This window comes from Protopterus annectens, chromosome 11.part0 (assembly GCF_019279795.1).
Source record: "Protopterus annectens isolate FY-2018-M chromosome 11.part0, PAN1.0, whole genome shotgun sequence".
NCBI lineage: Eukaryota > Metazoa > Chordata > Ceratodontiformes > Protopteridae > Protopterus > Protopterus annectens.
This window is the reverse complement of record NC_056745.1, coordinates 511,421,506-511,434,005: the sequence shown is the minus strand read 5'-3', so window position 1 is coordinate 511,434,005 and position 12,500 is coordinate 511,421,506. Positions and strand designations below refer to the sequence as shown.

Here is a 12,500-nt window from a genome sequence, read left to right as displayed (position 1 = left end):
ATATTTGGACAACTGTCACCTAATGTCATTTGAAGGAGTTTTTGATTGGTCTGTTCCAGTCCCAGGTATAATTTGAAAGTTACCAAGTCCCAGTTGTAGCCAACCCTCATAATTCCTAAACATAAGCTACATTGTGAGCACTTGGTCAGTCAGTGGACAAGGTATTGTTCTTCTGAATTTGTACATTCTTCTACAGCAACTGCTTGTTTCTTATCTCACTGTGCTGGAGTCACATGGTGGCAGCCATTACAATGATTCCTCACATCAGATTTTAAATGGGAGTTCTTCAGTAGACCATTTGAGCACAGTAGTTGCTGAATGTGGATCCAGTAGACCATGAGATCCACATATCTTGATTGTGTAAACATCTGTCATGGTGGATGGATTCTGATGACCTATCTCTAGAAAGCCCTTTCCACCTTCTGTGGTGATGATTACCACAGATGCATCAGCTGTGGGTGAGGCGGTATTACAATGAGCATATGGTTCAGGGTGTCTGTCTGCCACCACAACGTTTAATGGCATTGGTGTATTATAGATGAGAGCTGTACATCTAACCTTTCAAGCCTTCAAGAATGCCATAGCATTAAAAGCTCTGACAATATATACATACAGTGTGGCAGTTTGTATGGTACATCAGTAAAACGAAGGGCAAATGGATCCTACTCTGTATGCAGGGTAGCTATGAAAGTTTGGAAATGGGCTATGTTCTCCAACAATTTTTGTGGCTGCTGTTCATATTGGGTATATTCTTCTCTGGTGGATAGACTGAGCCTGCTAATACTGCATGAGTGGTCTCTCAGCTTCTTATTAGTGCAAAAACTAAAATGGAAGAAGCCCTTTTGCATCCCCAAACCAGTACCAAGTATAAGGATGACTTCTGCCTTGCATCATATCATTAGGGACAACCGTGAAGGACATCTTAGCCCACAGATTGTCAACTAGACTTTGCCTGCTTTTCCCCTGTTTCCTGTGATGTCATCCAAAAGGTAAAGCTTCTGAAAGACAAAATTATCCTCCTAGCTTCTTATTGGCCCTCGCAGATCTGGTTATTTGGTTCCCTCTTCTGTTTTGTCTACTAGAGAAGTCCCTCTTATTGAAAGCAGTGAAGAACATCTTGGCCCATCAGTTGGAAAAGATTTTCTGGAGCTTTTCTTCTAGTGATTGCCATGAATCCAACCTTTTCAGGACGACTAGTATCTGTTCTCCCTTCATCTCACAAAGACCTGCACTACAGAAAGTTACTGGGAAAAGCTGACTCCTATTTCATATTGAGCTGAGACAAGTGAATTTATAATTTTTCTTCTCCTCGCCCTGCCATAAATGATGACATAGTTTGAATCTTTGGTTTGAACTACTGTTAATTAAAATGCACATGGTTGCCATTTCATTTTTTTCACGAAGATCAAGATGGTCTATTCTTGGTGTCCTTAAAGTCTAAAATACACGTGTTGAATGACCCATGTTGAATGTAACTTTCTTGATAAGGCCTCTTGTTAGATGATCCATTGCTTTCCGGGGACATCAACTTTATCTTCTAAAAGTAGACTTGGGTGCTGTTTGACCCTATCACTACAATTGAATTAAAATATCTTGCTTACTTTTCTTGGGGTATATCACTTCTAAAAAATTCTGAATGGATATTTAATTTTCCATTGAGACCAGAGTATTGTTTAGAACATATCCTCATTTTATGCCAAAAATAGCTACTGGAACTAATATAAACTAGAATATTAATCTGCCTTTTTTCTTTCTTCATTACTGTAACTTTGGAGTTGAGGTACTTATTGCATTGTATGGAGGTCCATAGACCATTAAGGTACTATTTTGACAGGACAATATCCTTTAGAAAAGATTATCAGCTGTTGTCTTATTTTTGATGCTCAATATAAGGGACAAAAGGTTTCCAAAGTTGTGTGTGTGTGTATATACACAAAGTAGCTCCATAAAGCTTTGCTTATGTTTTGCATAAGCCCTTATCTGCACATTTAATTAGAGCTATAGCTACCCTCCTAGCCTTTATTCTATAGTTACCCTCATAGCCTTTATTCAAGTATGCAGTTACAGATGACATTTGGATAGTAGCTAATGGGTTATCCTTAAATACTTTTGTGAAACTATATAAATCAGACCTGATTTCTACCTCATGATCTTCTTTGAGGCCATTTATCATGGGTATGGAGGCCTGGATTCCACCTGGGCCTCTATCCTAAAATTTGCAGAGCCTAGACCCACTCCTTTCAATTAATATCGTTATGTACTAAACATAATGATATATCTAGGGAAGTGGAACCATTCTTTTTATAGTAATCTGACTCGCCGTCTCCCAGCATTCCTGAGAGCATCTTGCTGTTTTACAGCAGTATCTATATATGTCAGTTTTCTATACATATAGAAGTGCAATGCATATATCTATCCATCTATATTTGTGTATATCTACAGAGGTATTATGTATGTATGCGTGTGTGTGCGTTTTGATTGAGAGTATTTGCTGGTGATCTTGTTGTACTGAAGGCTACTTTGTGGCCCAGCAAATTGTGCATGTACTTTTGATGTCAGAGGATTATGTTGCAACATGAATTATATTCACATTCTTTTATTCAATCAGCTGTTTATGTATTTAGATGAGATATTAAACTGAAGTTTTACTTGTTCTGATCGTAATAAATTTGGTGGTTATTGAATATGTTTCATTGTTTTTGCAGTAGTAGACCTAACACTTAAATATCATTGTGGTGCCTAATATAGTTGTGAGATTGTCATAAAGTGTATATGGAGGCTATTTTCAAGAACATGTTGTAATGTTATTGGTTGAGTTAATCTGTCTTACTCAAAATAGGTTAATTCCATATCCTAACAGTTTTGATATGCCATTGTGAAAATTTCCTGCAGACAGTTTCTATTTCAAGTTGTATATAGACTGCTTAAGAAGGGAATATCCACTGTGGTGGTTAGTATTTTTTTTTTTACTTTTGAAGACTATAATCATGTATCAATAAAATTTCTTTATGTATTTTGTGCAGCTTTAATTGTTTATATCTGGCAGCATATGTCATGTCATAACAAAAGGCAGTGCTTGTAGTGTAACATTTTGGACCTCTTGCAGCTTTATTTATTTATTGAGGCACAATAAAACAATGACCCTAAATGCCAAAGATCTAGCCATCATAATGCCCAAGTCCCTTATAAAGCCAGATGCAGATACAATTTTATATTTAATTTGAATAAAGATATGTCTGAGTTTTTATTCTAACAAACTAATGTGTAGTTTTTCAAATGTTGTGCTTGCATGTTATAACTTTACTATGTCTGTTACGTTGTCATTCTGACAAACGTGTTTTCATATTTGTGCTTGAATGTTATGATTTTGTCTCTCTAGTTTTTCATTCTGTTAACCATACATATCTGGAGGTTTTCTCCCTGGGCCACCACTGAAAATGGGTACCTCATGACCCAGTCAGACTTTTCCGGAAAACAAATGACAAATAAAAAAAATGTAAATAAATAAAATTGTTATTTGTACCCGAGTGCTGAAGGTTATTCCATTTGACATGGCTCATTTCTCTAAGGAGTCAAGATGATGTGTCATTTTCAAGTTGTGCTAGGTATTATGAAGGAAATGAACCAGTTGGATGGAGGCTTGTTAGACAGGCAAAAAAAAAAAAAACTAAGATGCACAGCCTTTAGTGTAATGTGTGGGACCATTACCTTCGCCCTGGGGACCGGATTGCTTTTGAAGAAAGGAGTGTGGAGGAGAATTGAAAATGATTACATAATGAAAGTAGTGAATGGTATATAGGTTTATTGGATGGAAACTGTATAGCTTTGAAATATTAGCAATGTTTATGAAAAAAAGTAGTAAATTCAGTAAGCATGATGCTAATGATAATTTTGGATATGTATTGTTTGATAAAGTGAGTTCAGCAAAGCTGTGTTCAGAACAAAAAAGATTGTTACAGTTTCATCTTATCCTGAAACAGTAACTACTGTCTCTACTTTAGTGATGGAGAGTTGGGGAGTGTCCATGATGTTCTGACCAAATTCATCCTGGTCAGCATAAGTACCACCCCACAGTCCTAACGAGAAATGGATATTCAAGTGGTATCTGCCTAGTAAAAAAAAAATGAGTATAAACTGAATTTTAAAAATAGGTTGTATGGATGAAGCATACAGGCACAAAATGCCTTCAACTTTCTTCTCTGTTTCTTTCTTTTTTTCCTCTTACTATTTTGCATTATTTACACTAGAAAAATAATTTAGATCTGAATCAAATCTACATTTTTGTTTTCAGGGTGTTACAATAGTGAAACCCATTGTTTATGGCAATGTCGCTCGTTATTTTGGCAAGAAGAGAGAGGAAGATGGGCATACACATCAGTGGACAGTGTATGTAAAACCATATAGAAATGAGGTATGTCAGTATTATAGACAGTGTTTTTTGTTAATGGTTACTTTTTCTCAGTTCTGTGGAGTAGAAAACAGCATTTTGTTTTGATTTGAAACCTTATTTGGTGGTTGGAAATTAGCATACATTGGATATGATACTAAAGTGGTCCGTCTCTAGTAAACTTTCCATCTTGATATCCTTGGTGTCAGTTCTGATTGGCAAATAGAACTTCAACGCTGCCCTGTATTCCACAGTGTACCACTCCCTTATACATTTCTCAATTCCTTTACCACCATACAAGGCAAAGAAGAAATTATGCCATGCTGCTTTTTCACCGTTTTAGTAATGGTTCCTGTTCCTTGACTCAACTTAACAAAACAGTGACTAGAATATTTGTTATTGCCTTTTACCTTAAGAATCATTTTTGGCTACTTCCAGTGAATATTTTGTTTACTTTACTTTAATCCCCTCACTGTCACCTTTGGCTTTAGAACCTTTTAGAAAATATTCGGTACAACCTGCTTTGTGTGTGTGTGTGTGTGTGTGTTAAACAACATACACAATATGCTTGTTTTAATGACGCAATGCAAAGGTATTTGAAGAGAAGCACTGCATTTTTTTTGTTGTTGTCTAAGGCAGTTTTTGCCCCTCCAGTTACTTCAAATTCTTCCTCTTGAATTTAAGAATAAAGATGCAGTTTTCAAAGAGGGTAAGGGGTATAAATATGTTAAAAAATCTAAAATTGTTTAAATTATAAGCAAAAGTAAAGTCAGGTAAGGGAAACCTTAAAATAAAAAAAGTCTGATGGATAGACGTCAATCGTGCCTCTTTCAGAATCACAAAACAGTACTTCTGTATCTCTCTGCTGTCTGCCTAAAGTATTAGTAAAGAAGATATTCCCTCATTGTGAAATCTACCACTGAAGATCAGTCTTTTAAGCCAGGACCCACATTTTCTTTCTATCTTGGAGTGTGTAAGTTTTTTTTTTTGTTTTTTGTTTTTTTTTTTTTTTTTAACCGTGCATTGGTATCGGGAAGACTTTTTGCACTTGTGACGCTAACATTGGTCCTAATGATGCTTCTGCTGACATTGAGTATTCGCAAGATACTCACTTTCCCTTTATACAAACTGCATTAGCGCTGCACACATCAGTGGGTTCAGCTTTGGTCCTTATAGCTTTTGTCTTCCTTGCATCAGCCCCCTTCATCATTTTGTCCACTGGTGGTGTCAAAATTGGGAGCCAGATTCCAAGAGGTGCTTTCAGTGCAAGTCTGCCCTGATTCTGAAAGACTTGCTGTCAGTGTAAGTGACTTAACTCTGGTGCAAGCTAAAAGGCTTATTACAGAGGCCAGATTCCAAAACACCTGCTCTCAGCCTGCTATCAGTGCAAGTAGTCACTTACACTGAGGGCAAGTCTTTTGGAAATGGAACGTGGGTCTTTATCCCAGTCTTGTACTCAACATTAGTTATACCATTGTTGGCATTTCAGATTAGTTGTGCAAGTTCCCCTTCTAATATGCTCTTGGTCTGGTCTTCATTCTTTGCCGTCTGACTTTCCTTCCTTCAGTGGTAAATGTAGACTGCCTTTTCACCTCCCCCACCATCTGTTTCACCTGTGAGATCAGCTCCTTACAGCATAAATTTTGTTTATGCTGGTAAGTGTAGTGGTATAGTTTTGTGCGGGCTGGAAAACATATGACATTAATAGGACAGTGGTCATCCAGAAGGAAACCAAGTGTAAAACACCACTACTGCATTCAGTAGTCAGCTGGGATTTTATGTGAAGATAATGGTAGCATTTGTGGTCCTTGATAGAATAATGGGGTTAATAAAGAAGATTTGTTAAGGGTCATGGGCAAGATTTAAAGTAGAAGGGCTCAGTTATGACAACCTGTTTTATGAATAGAGGAATTGAGCAGGGATGTCCTCTTTTCCCTACTGTTAATTGCTTTATGTTTAGAGCCTTTGGGGAAAATAAGGATTCACATATTCAATTATATACAACTGTTATGGTTCTCAAGAAATGTTAGCTTTATCTATTTATTTTTTTAATAATAACTGCAAAGCACAAAAACTTTTAGCACAATGACTTAGGTAATGGAAAGTAGAAAAGGTTGTTGCCAAACTTAGGGCACCTGTAACAAGGAAAATAACAAGAGATCCTGTAGAGGTACTAGAAATGTTTCAGAAATTTTACGAAAGTCGGTACAAATGGAAATGTTTATGGAAGAATTAAATTTGCCAAGATTAGAGGTAGAGGAGACTCAGTTACGAATAGTTAGGATAAGAGGAGATGAGATAAAAACGGTGATTTATAACCAATCCACAGGAAAGTCCCCAGGAATAGATGGTATTTCTGTGGAAGTTTGGAAGCTAGGAGGGGAAAAAACTGAAAAATCTGGAAGGTTTTACAGTAGTTTAACAGGAAAGTACCAACATCCTGGAAGAAAGCATTGGTGGCTATAAAGAGGGTAAAGACCCGTCAGATCCACCTTCACACAGGCCCATTTCAATCCTAAACCATGATTTATAAAGTGTTTGCCTATAATGGCTAAAATAATGGCAAGGGTGTAACAAAATTGATAGATATTGGTCAATGTGGTTTTGTGGAGGGGAGGCAAACATTTGACAACATTAACAGAACATTGATGACCCAGAGGGAAGCAGAAAGTAAGAAAATACCACTGCTGTTGGTGGGTCTTGATGCAGAGAAAGCATTTGACAGAGTAAGTTGGGAGTTTGAGCAAGGTAATGGAAGCATTTGAATTCCCTGATAAAAGTTATAAGGTAGATTTAGGAGTATATGTGAGGGATCTGAGAGATCTGAGACTAAAATTAGTGTGTAGGTTCCTCTCTGATAACTTATCTTTGAGCAGAGGAACCAGGCAGGGGTGACCCCTTTCTCCTTTGTTATTTGCATTATATTTAAAATAAATGGCAAAGAAAATAATTGACACAGAAATTCAAGGATATAATTGGTATGGGAGTCAAGAGAAGCTGGCTCTATTTGCAGATAATATTTTATACCTAATAAAACCAGAAAAAGACATTTCAGTGTTGTGGAACATTTTGAGGCAGTTTCAAATCTTTTCGGGATACAAAACTGATGAAGCTAAAACAAAGGCTATAGCTATAAATTAAGTACCCACACACCAAGTTGGTTAAGCAGTAACTGTATTTATTGGGGCATGATAAAATGAAGTATTTGGAGTATGGATTAAAAAGAATTCTAGTGTGGCAGCTAAGGATATGTGATAAGAGACTAAAAAAATAATACAGAAACCTGAGAAATTGGAAGCTTTGTTATTTGGATATGGGTAGCAAGATACAAGCAGCTAAAACATTTTTAGTCTCTTTAGTTTTATACATAGATCAGGCATATTTTTATCAACCAGAGGAGAGGATGTGGTTAGCAATTAATAAAGAGCTGAAGGACTTTATCCGTGAAGGGAAGATGGCAAGAGTCAAGTGGGATAAGCTGATTCTTCCAATGGAATAAGGTGGTGTGGGATTACCTGATTTTGAAGGGGTATTTCAGTGTTATACAGTTAAGACTCCTGTACATAGCATAAGCAGAAACCTGTAATTCAAAAAGGAAAAGGATGATGATATGGGGAAGCTTGAGAAACCAGGAGAGACTGGGATTTTCAATGCAGATCTTTAAGGAGAATAATAACCATACAGTATATTATGTTCATAAAGTAGCAGAAAATTATTCTAAGAACTAAGCCAACGCAGGAATGGAGAAAGGAGATTCTGCCAATAGGGATGACTGCAATTAGGGATATAGACAATAGACAAGAGGGGCTGGAATTGGAGAAAACTGACACAACAGCCAAGGTATTGGGAGCAAATAATTAGAGGGAGAAAGATAGTAGAATGGGAAGAGGCCAAGAAGTTATTTGGACTGCAGGCTAGAGATTGCCTTTCCTTTCAAAGACTGATATCTGAGTATAAGCGAAGAGAAAGAAATAGGGGGATCCTAAGTGAAAGAACAGCAATGGTAAAATTTTAGTAGAATCTAGAAGTTGCTGTTAAAAAAAAAGAATAAGTAATATAGGAGGTAAAATACGGCATAACTATAAGAATCAAGTGGAAGAGGTTAGAAAAGATTGGGGGAAAAACTGGATAAGCTATTCACAAAGAAACAATGGGGGGAGATATATGTATGTCTCCCAAATATGCTACAAAGTCTAGACAATTTAGGATCTTTGCTTGGAATTGTTTACGTAGGTATTTTTATACACTCAAGTAGACTCCAAAGAATTTTTCCTCAGGTAGACAGCAAATCTTGGAGGTGTGATGGAGAAGAGGTAACTGAGAACATATTTTCTGGGAATGCAATGAGTTGGCAGACTTTAAAGATTCCCTGCAGACTACTGTGTCAGATACACTGAATGAGCAAATTGGTGTAACTAAGGAAATTAATTTTTTGAGCTGTGATATAGAATCTGAATTGCCTAGACACAGTAAAGCCTTGCTGAGTCTACTTATGGTGGCTGTCAAAATGAGCAATTAGTAGAAAATGGAAATCAAAGTCTCAATCAACTGTACTAGAAGTCGTGAATATAGTAATAGAGATAAGCCAACTGGAATTGGGATCTTTAGAAAAGAATAGGAGCAAATTACATAGAAAAATGTGAATTGTGCAAACAATAAATGCAGAAGAGGAATGAGGTTTAAAAGAAGGCAGGATTGGAATGAGCTATGCAATGTTTGACTGACAATGGATAGATTATAAGTGATGTATAATTATGTCTATATTTGTTTTTATTTATATAAATGTATGATTGTCTATGTCATATGTGATAGATGTTTCTTGTTAAAAAAAAAAGTTTGCTTTATTTGCAAATAAATCTAGAAATGTAGGCATTCAAAGCCCCCCCCCCCCCCTCGGGTCAGGACTCCAGTATCTCCATCCAGCCTGGCCGTATACAGGGAGGTTTTATTGTAATAAGCACTTTGTCTTTGTAGACTTATTCAGATCCTGTTCTTGCGTCTAAACTTTATATGATTGTGTTGCTACTGTAAATACTGTTACAGTGGGGCTGTAGAACAATGTGCGACAACCCAGTTCAACCAGACTGGCCTTAATACCTGCTGTGAATGAAGACATCTGATAGGATGTTAGAACCATCCTTCTTTGCATGGAGGAGTATTTCTTCTGCTCAGAATATAGATATCTGATGGGATGTTAGAGCCATCCCCATTTACATGGGGATGTGGATCCCTAGCAGAAACCATGGAATTTTTAAGTAGGACATAAAAAAGGACAGCTTGTAAGGTAATGGAAGACTGGTCATTAACCTAGTTTAGCAACACAAAGTTTCCAAGGGTTGGACACATGGACTTGCCATTGTGATAGATCTAACATCCTATCAGGCCCTCAACTATCCTATGTTTGGAATTTTTATAAGTCCAGAAAATAACATTTCGATGTTGTGGGACATTTTTGAGACTTTTTCCAAGTCTTACTTTTCAGGATATAAAATAAATGAAGGTAAAGCAAAGACTGTGCACAGGAATGAATTGCTGTTCTAGCACTAAGGACATGTGGAAAGAAACTAAACAAAATTTAATACAAAAATTGAGGCACTGGAAGCTCTTGATTATGGATATGGATAGTAAGATAGAAGCAGTGTTTTTTTTTGTGTCCCCTTAATTATGTGTATAGGTCAGGCCTGTTTTTATCAACCAGAGGAGAAGATGTAGATGATAGCTTATGGCACTTAACTCTTGCCCCCTTTCTGCTCCCAAGTAAATTCCTTCAGCTTTTTAGTAGCTTCTTCTGTGTAACATAATGATATGGTAATGATACCAGGTTATCTGATTTGAAGGGTACTTTAAAAAAAGAAGGGAGAAATGCTGTTGCCTGGGCCAAAAGGAAGTCAGCAGAATTATCCTTGGAGAGTCTTTTTAAGTGAAAGGGGAGTAGGACAAACCCAGTGTCATATAGACCCTTAAGTCTGTTTTCATGTTGTGGCAAAATAATGGAGAAGGTAATAATGGGTAAGTTATTGTCAGAACTGGAAAGGTTGTGACTTGAAACTCTATATCAACATGTATATATTGAAAATAGATCTATTACCACTTGCAGCACAATGCTCTATACAATATTATAAGAACTGTGAATGAAAATTGTGCAGTGATGTAATTTATATAGATTTAACTTCAGCGTTTGACAGGTTATACACAATACTTATCAATAAATTAGGACAGGTAGGCATTGATGCACTCTTGATACAATGGATAGCTGCATGGCTTACAAACAGGGCATGGCAAGTTTCACTCAGCAGGTGGACAGGTGAAATTCTTTGTTCAAGTCAGGCTGTCCCACTGGGCTCTGTCCTAGCCCCATGCTTGTTTAGACTGCATCTTTCAAACCTATATTTTTATCTGAGCTGTTCTGCGGTCTGTATGTCGATAATGTGAAATTGGGTAAACTGACTGCATGTGTTAGATGGGGCATATCTGAAAAAGAACTTGACTAAATTGACCATTTGGGCACAGGAGAATAATATGCTGATAAATGCATCAAAAACTAAGCGTTTGAGATTTGGGAGACCTAAACTGAAAGGTGAATACTTAAGTACATAGTGATTGAAACTGGGTATATGGGTAGTTCCAGCTTTGATTTTTTTTTCTAATCATATTAATGAATTGGTTAATGATAGTTATAAAACTATAGGTTGTATAAAAAGATTTATAAAGTGTAGGAAATCAGAAGTGATGAAGTCATTGTTAGTCATATCAGACCCAAACATGACTATGGAATAACAATATGGAAACATTAAGAAAACAAGCTTGAGCAAACTAGTACAGAGGAAGTATACCACGGACATCCATGGATGTGAAAAATTTAAGTTGTTATGAAAGACTAAAATATCTGAACTTGCAAGGTGTCTCTTATAGATATCTAAGATATTTTATTCAGGTATGTAGGACATTTTGATACTGCTGGGAATGTTTGTGGTTTTCAAAAAGTAGTAGAGCATCATCAGACAACCTATGTGAATCCTCAAAATACGGAAACATTCCTACAATGGGTCCAGGCCAGGTCCAGGGGAAGATGACCCCCCTGTTGTAGAGGGAAGTAGCAGTCCACAAAAAATGATTGGCCAAAGAAGAGCCATAAAGATGATAGAGTGGACTATTGAGGATAAGAAAGAAGTTTATGTAAAAAGCCCTGAATTTCTAGACACAAGATATACAAAACGATTAAGAGAGAAATTAGAGGAAAGAAAAATACTTCCGCAAAAAAACCTGCCAGAAACTTCAAATAAAAAAGAATTTACAATCGTATTTGGATATGTTACCAATCCATGTAACCCCGTACAAATTGCAGGAGGAGTCATTACTGGGCACATTGCGGGTGCTGCAAAGAGCACTACTGGCTGACATCAAAGATTGAAACAATATTAATTTCATGAACTTTAATCATGCTTTGACTTAGGAATGGAGTCCATTCCCATCATGGTGTTAGAAACTCAAAAGATTTGGAGAAATTAAAAAAGATTCTATAGGAATGAGAAGTGTACTAATTGTTTTTCTGAGAGAGCAGCTGATGCATGGAACAGACTATCAAACTGTATTAAAGCAAGCACTAGTTCAGATATTTTTAAGAACAACCTGGATGCTTACTATGGGAACAATTGTTTTGGTACTTTGGCAGGCTAGAAGGGTATTAATGCCTGTGCTTGAAATATTTGTGTGTGTTTGTATGTATGGCAGAGAAGAGTGGAAAAACATACGGGAACATTCTTGTCCAAGAGAATGAAAAGGCATCTCTGTATTTTAGGCCTGTGTGTAAGGAGTCCTGGAGCAGAATTTATTTAACTGTCTGTTGTAGCTGGATGTAGACAGATCTGCTTGAGGTTCCTTATGGCTGGATCAATTCTTGGAAGATGGCCTGTTGGATGTATTCTCCATTCAAGAGAGTCTTTCCTGGTGCTGTTTTGCGTGTCTACAGCAGCATTTTGCTACTTCTGCAATGTAAATAGCCATTAGGGATTGTGCTGAGTTGCTAAATCCCACGCTACCAAACCTAATCTGCAAAAGGGGTTGTATCTAAACCCCCCCCCCCATTTATGTACCACATCATTGTGGCGTTATC

At 36.9% G+C, this 12,500-nt stretch overlaps 1 protein-coding gene across 1 annotated transcript in view; it reads left to right on the top strand.

Annotated features, from left to right (window-relative positions):
- The window catches only part of YEATS4 (YEATS domain containing 4), a 577,312-nt gene that overhangs the window by 42,629 nt on the left and 522,183 nt on the right, over window positions 1–12,500 (top strand). The window contains exon 2 of the mRNA XM_044088007.1: window positions 4,292–4,411. Within this exon, the coding sequence (XP_043943942.1) occupies window positions 4,292–4,411 (120 nt within the window). The remainder of the gene's footprint in view (window positions 1–4,291; window positions 4,412–12,500) is intronic.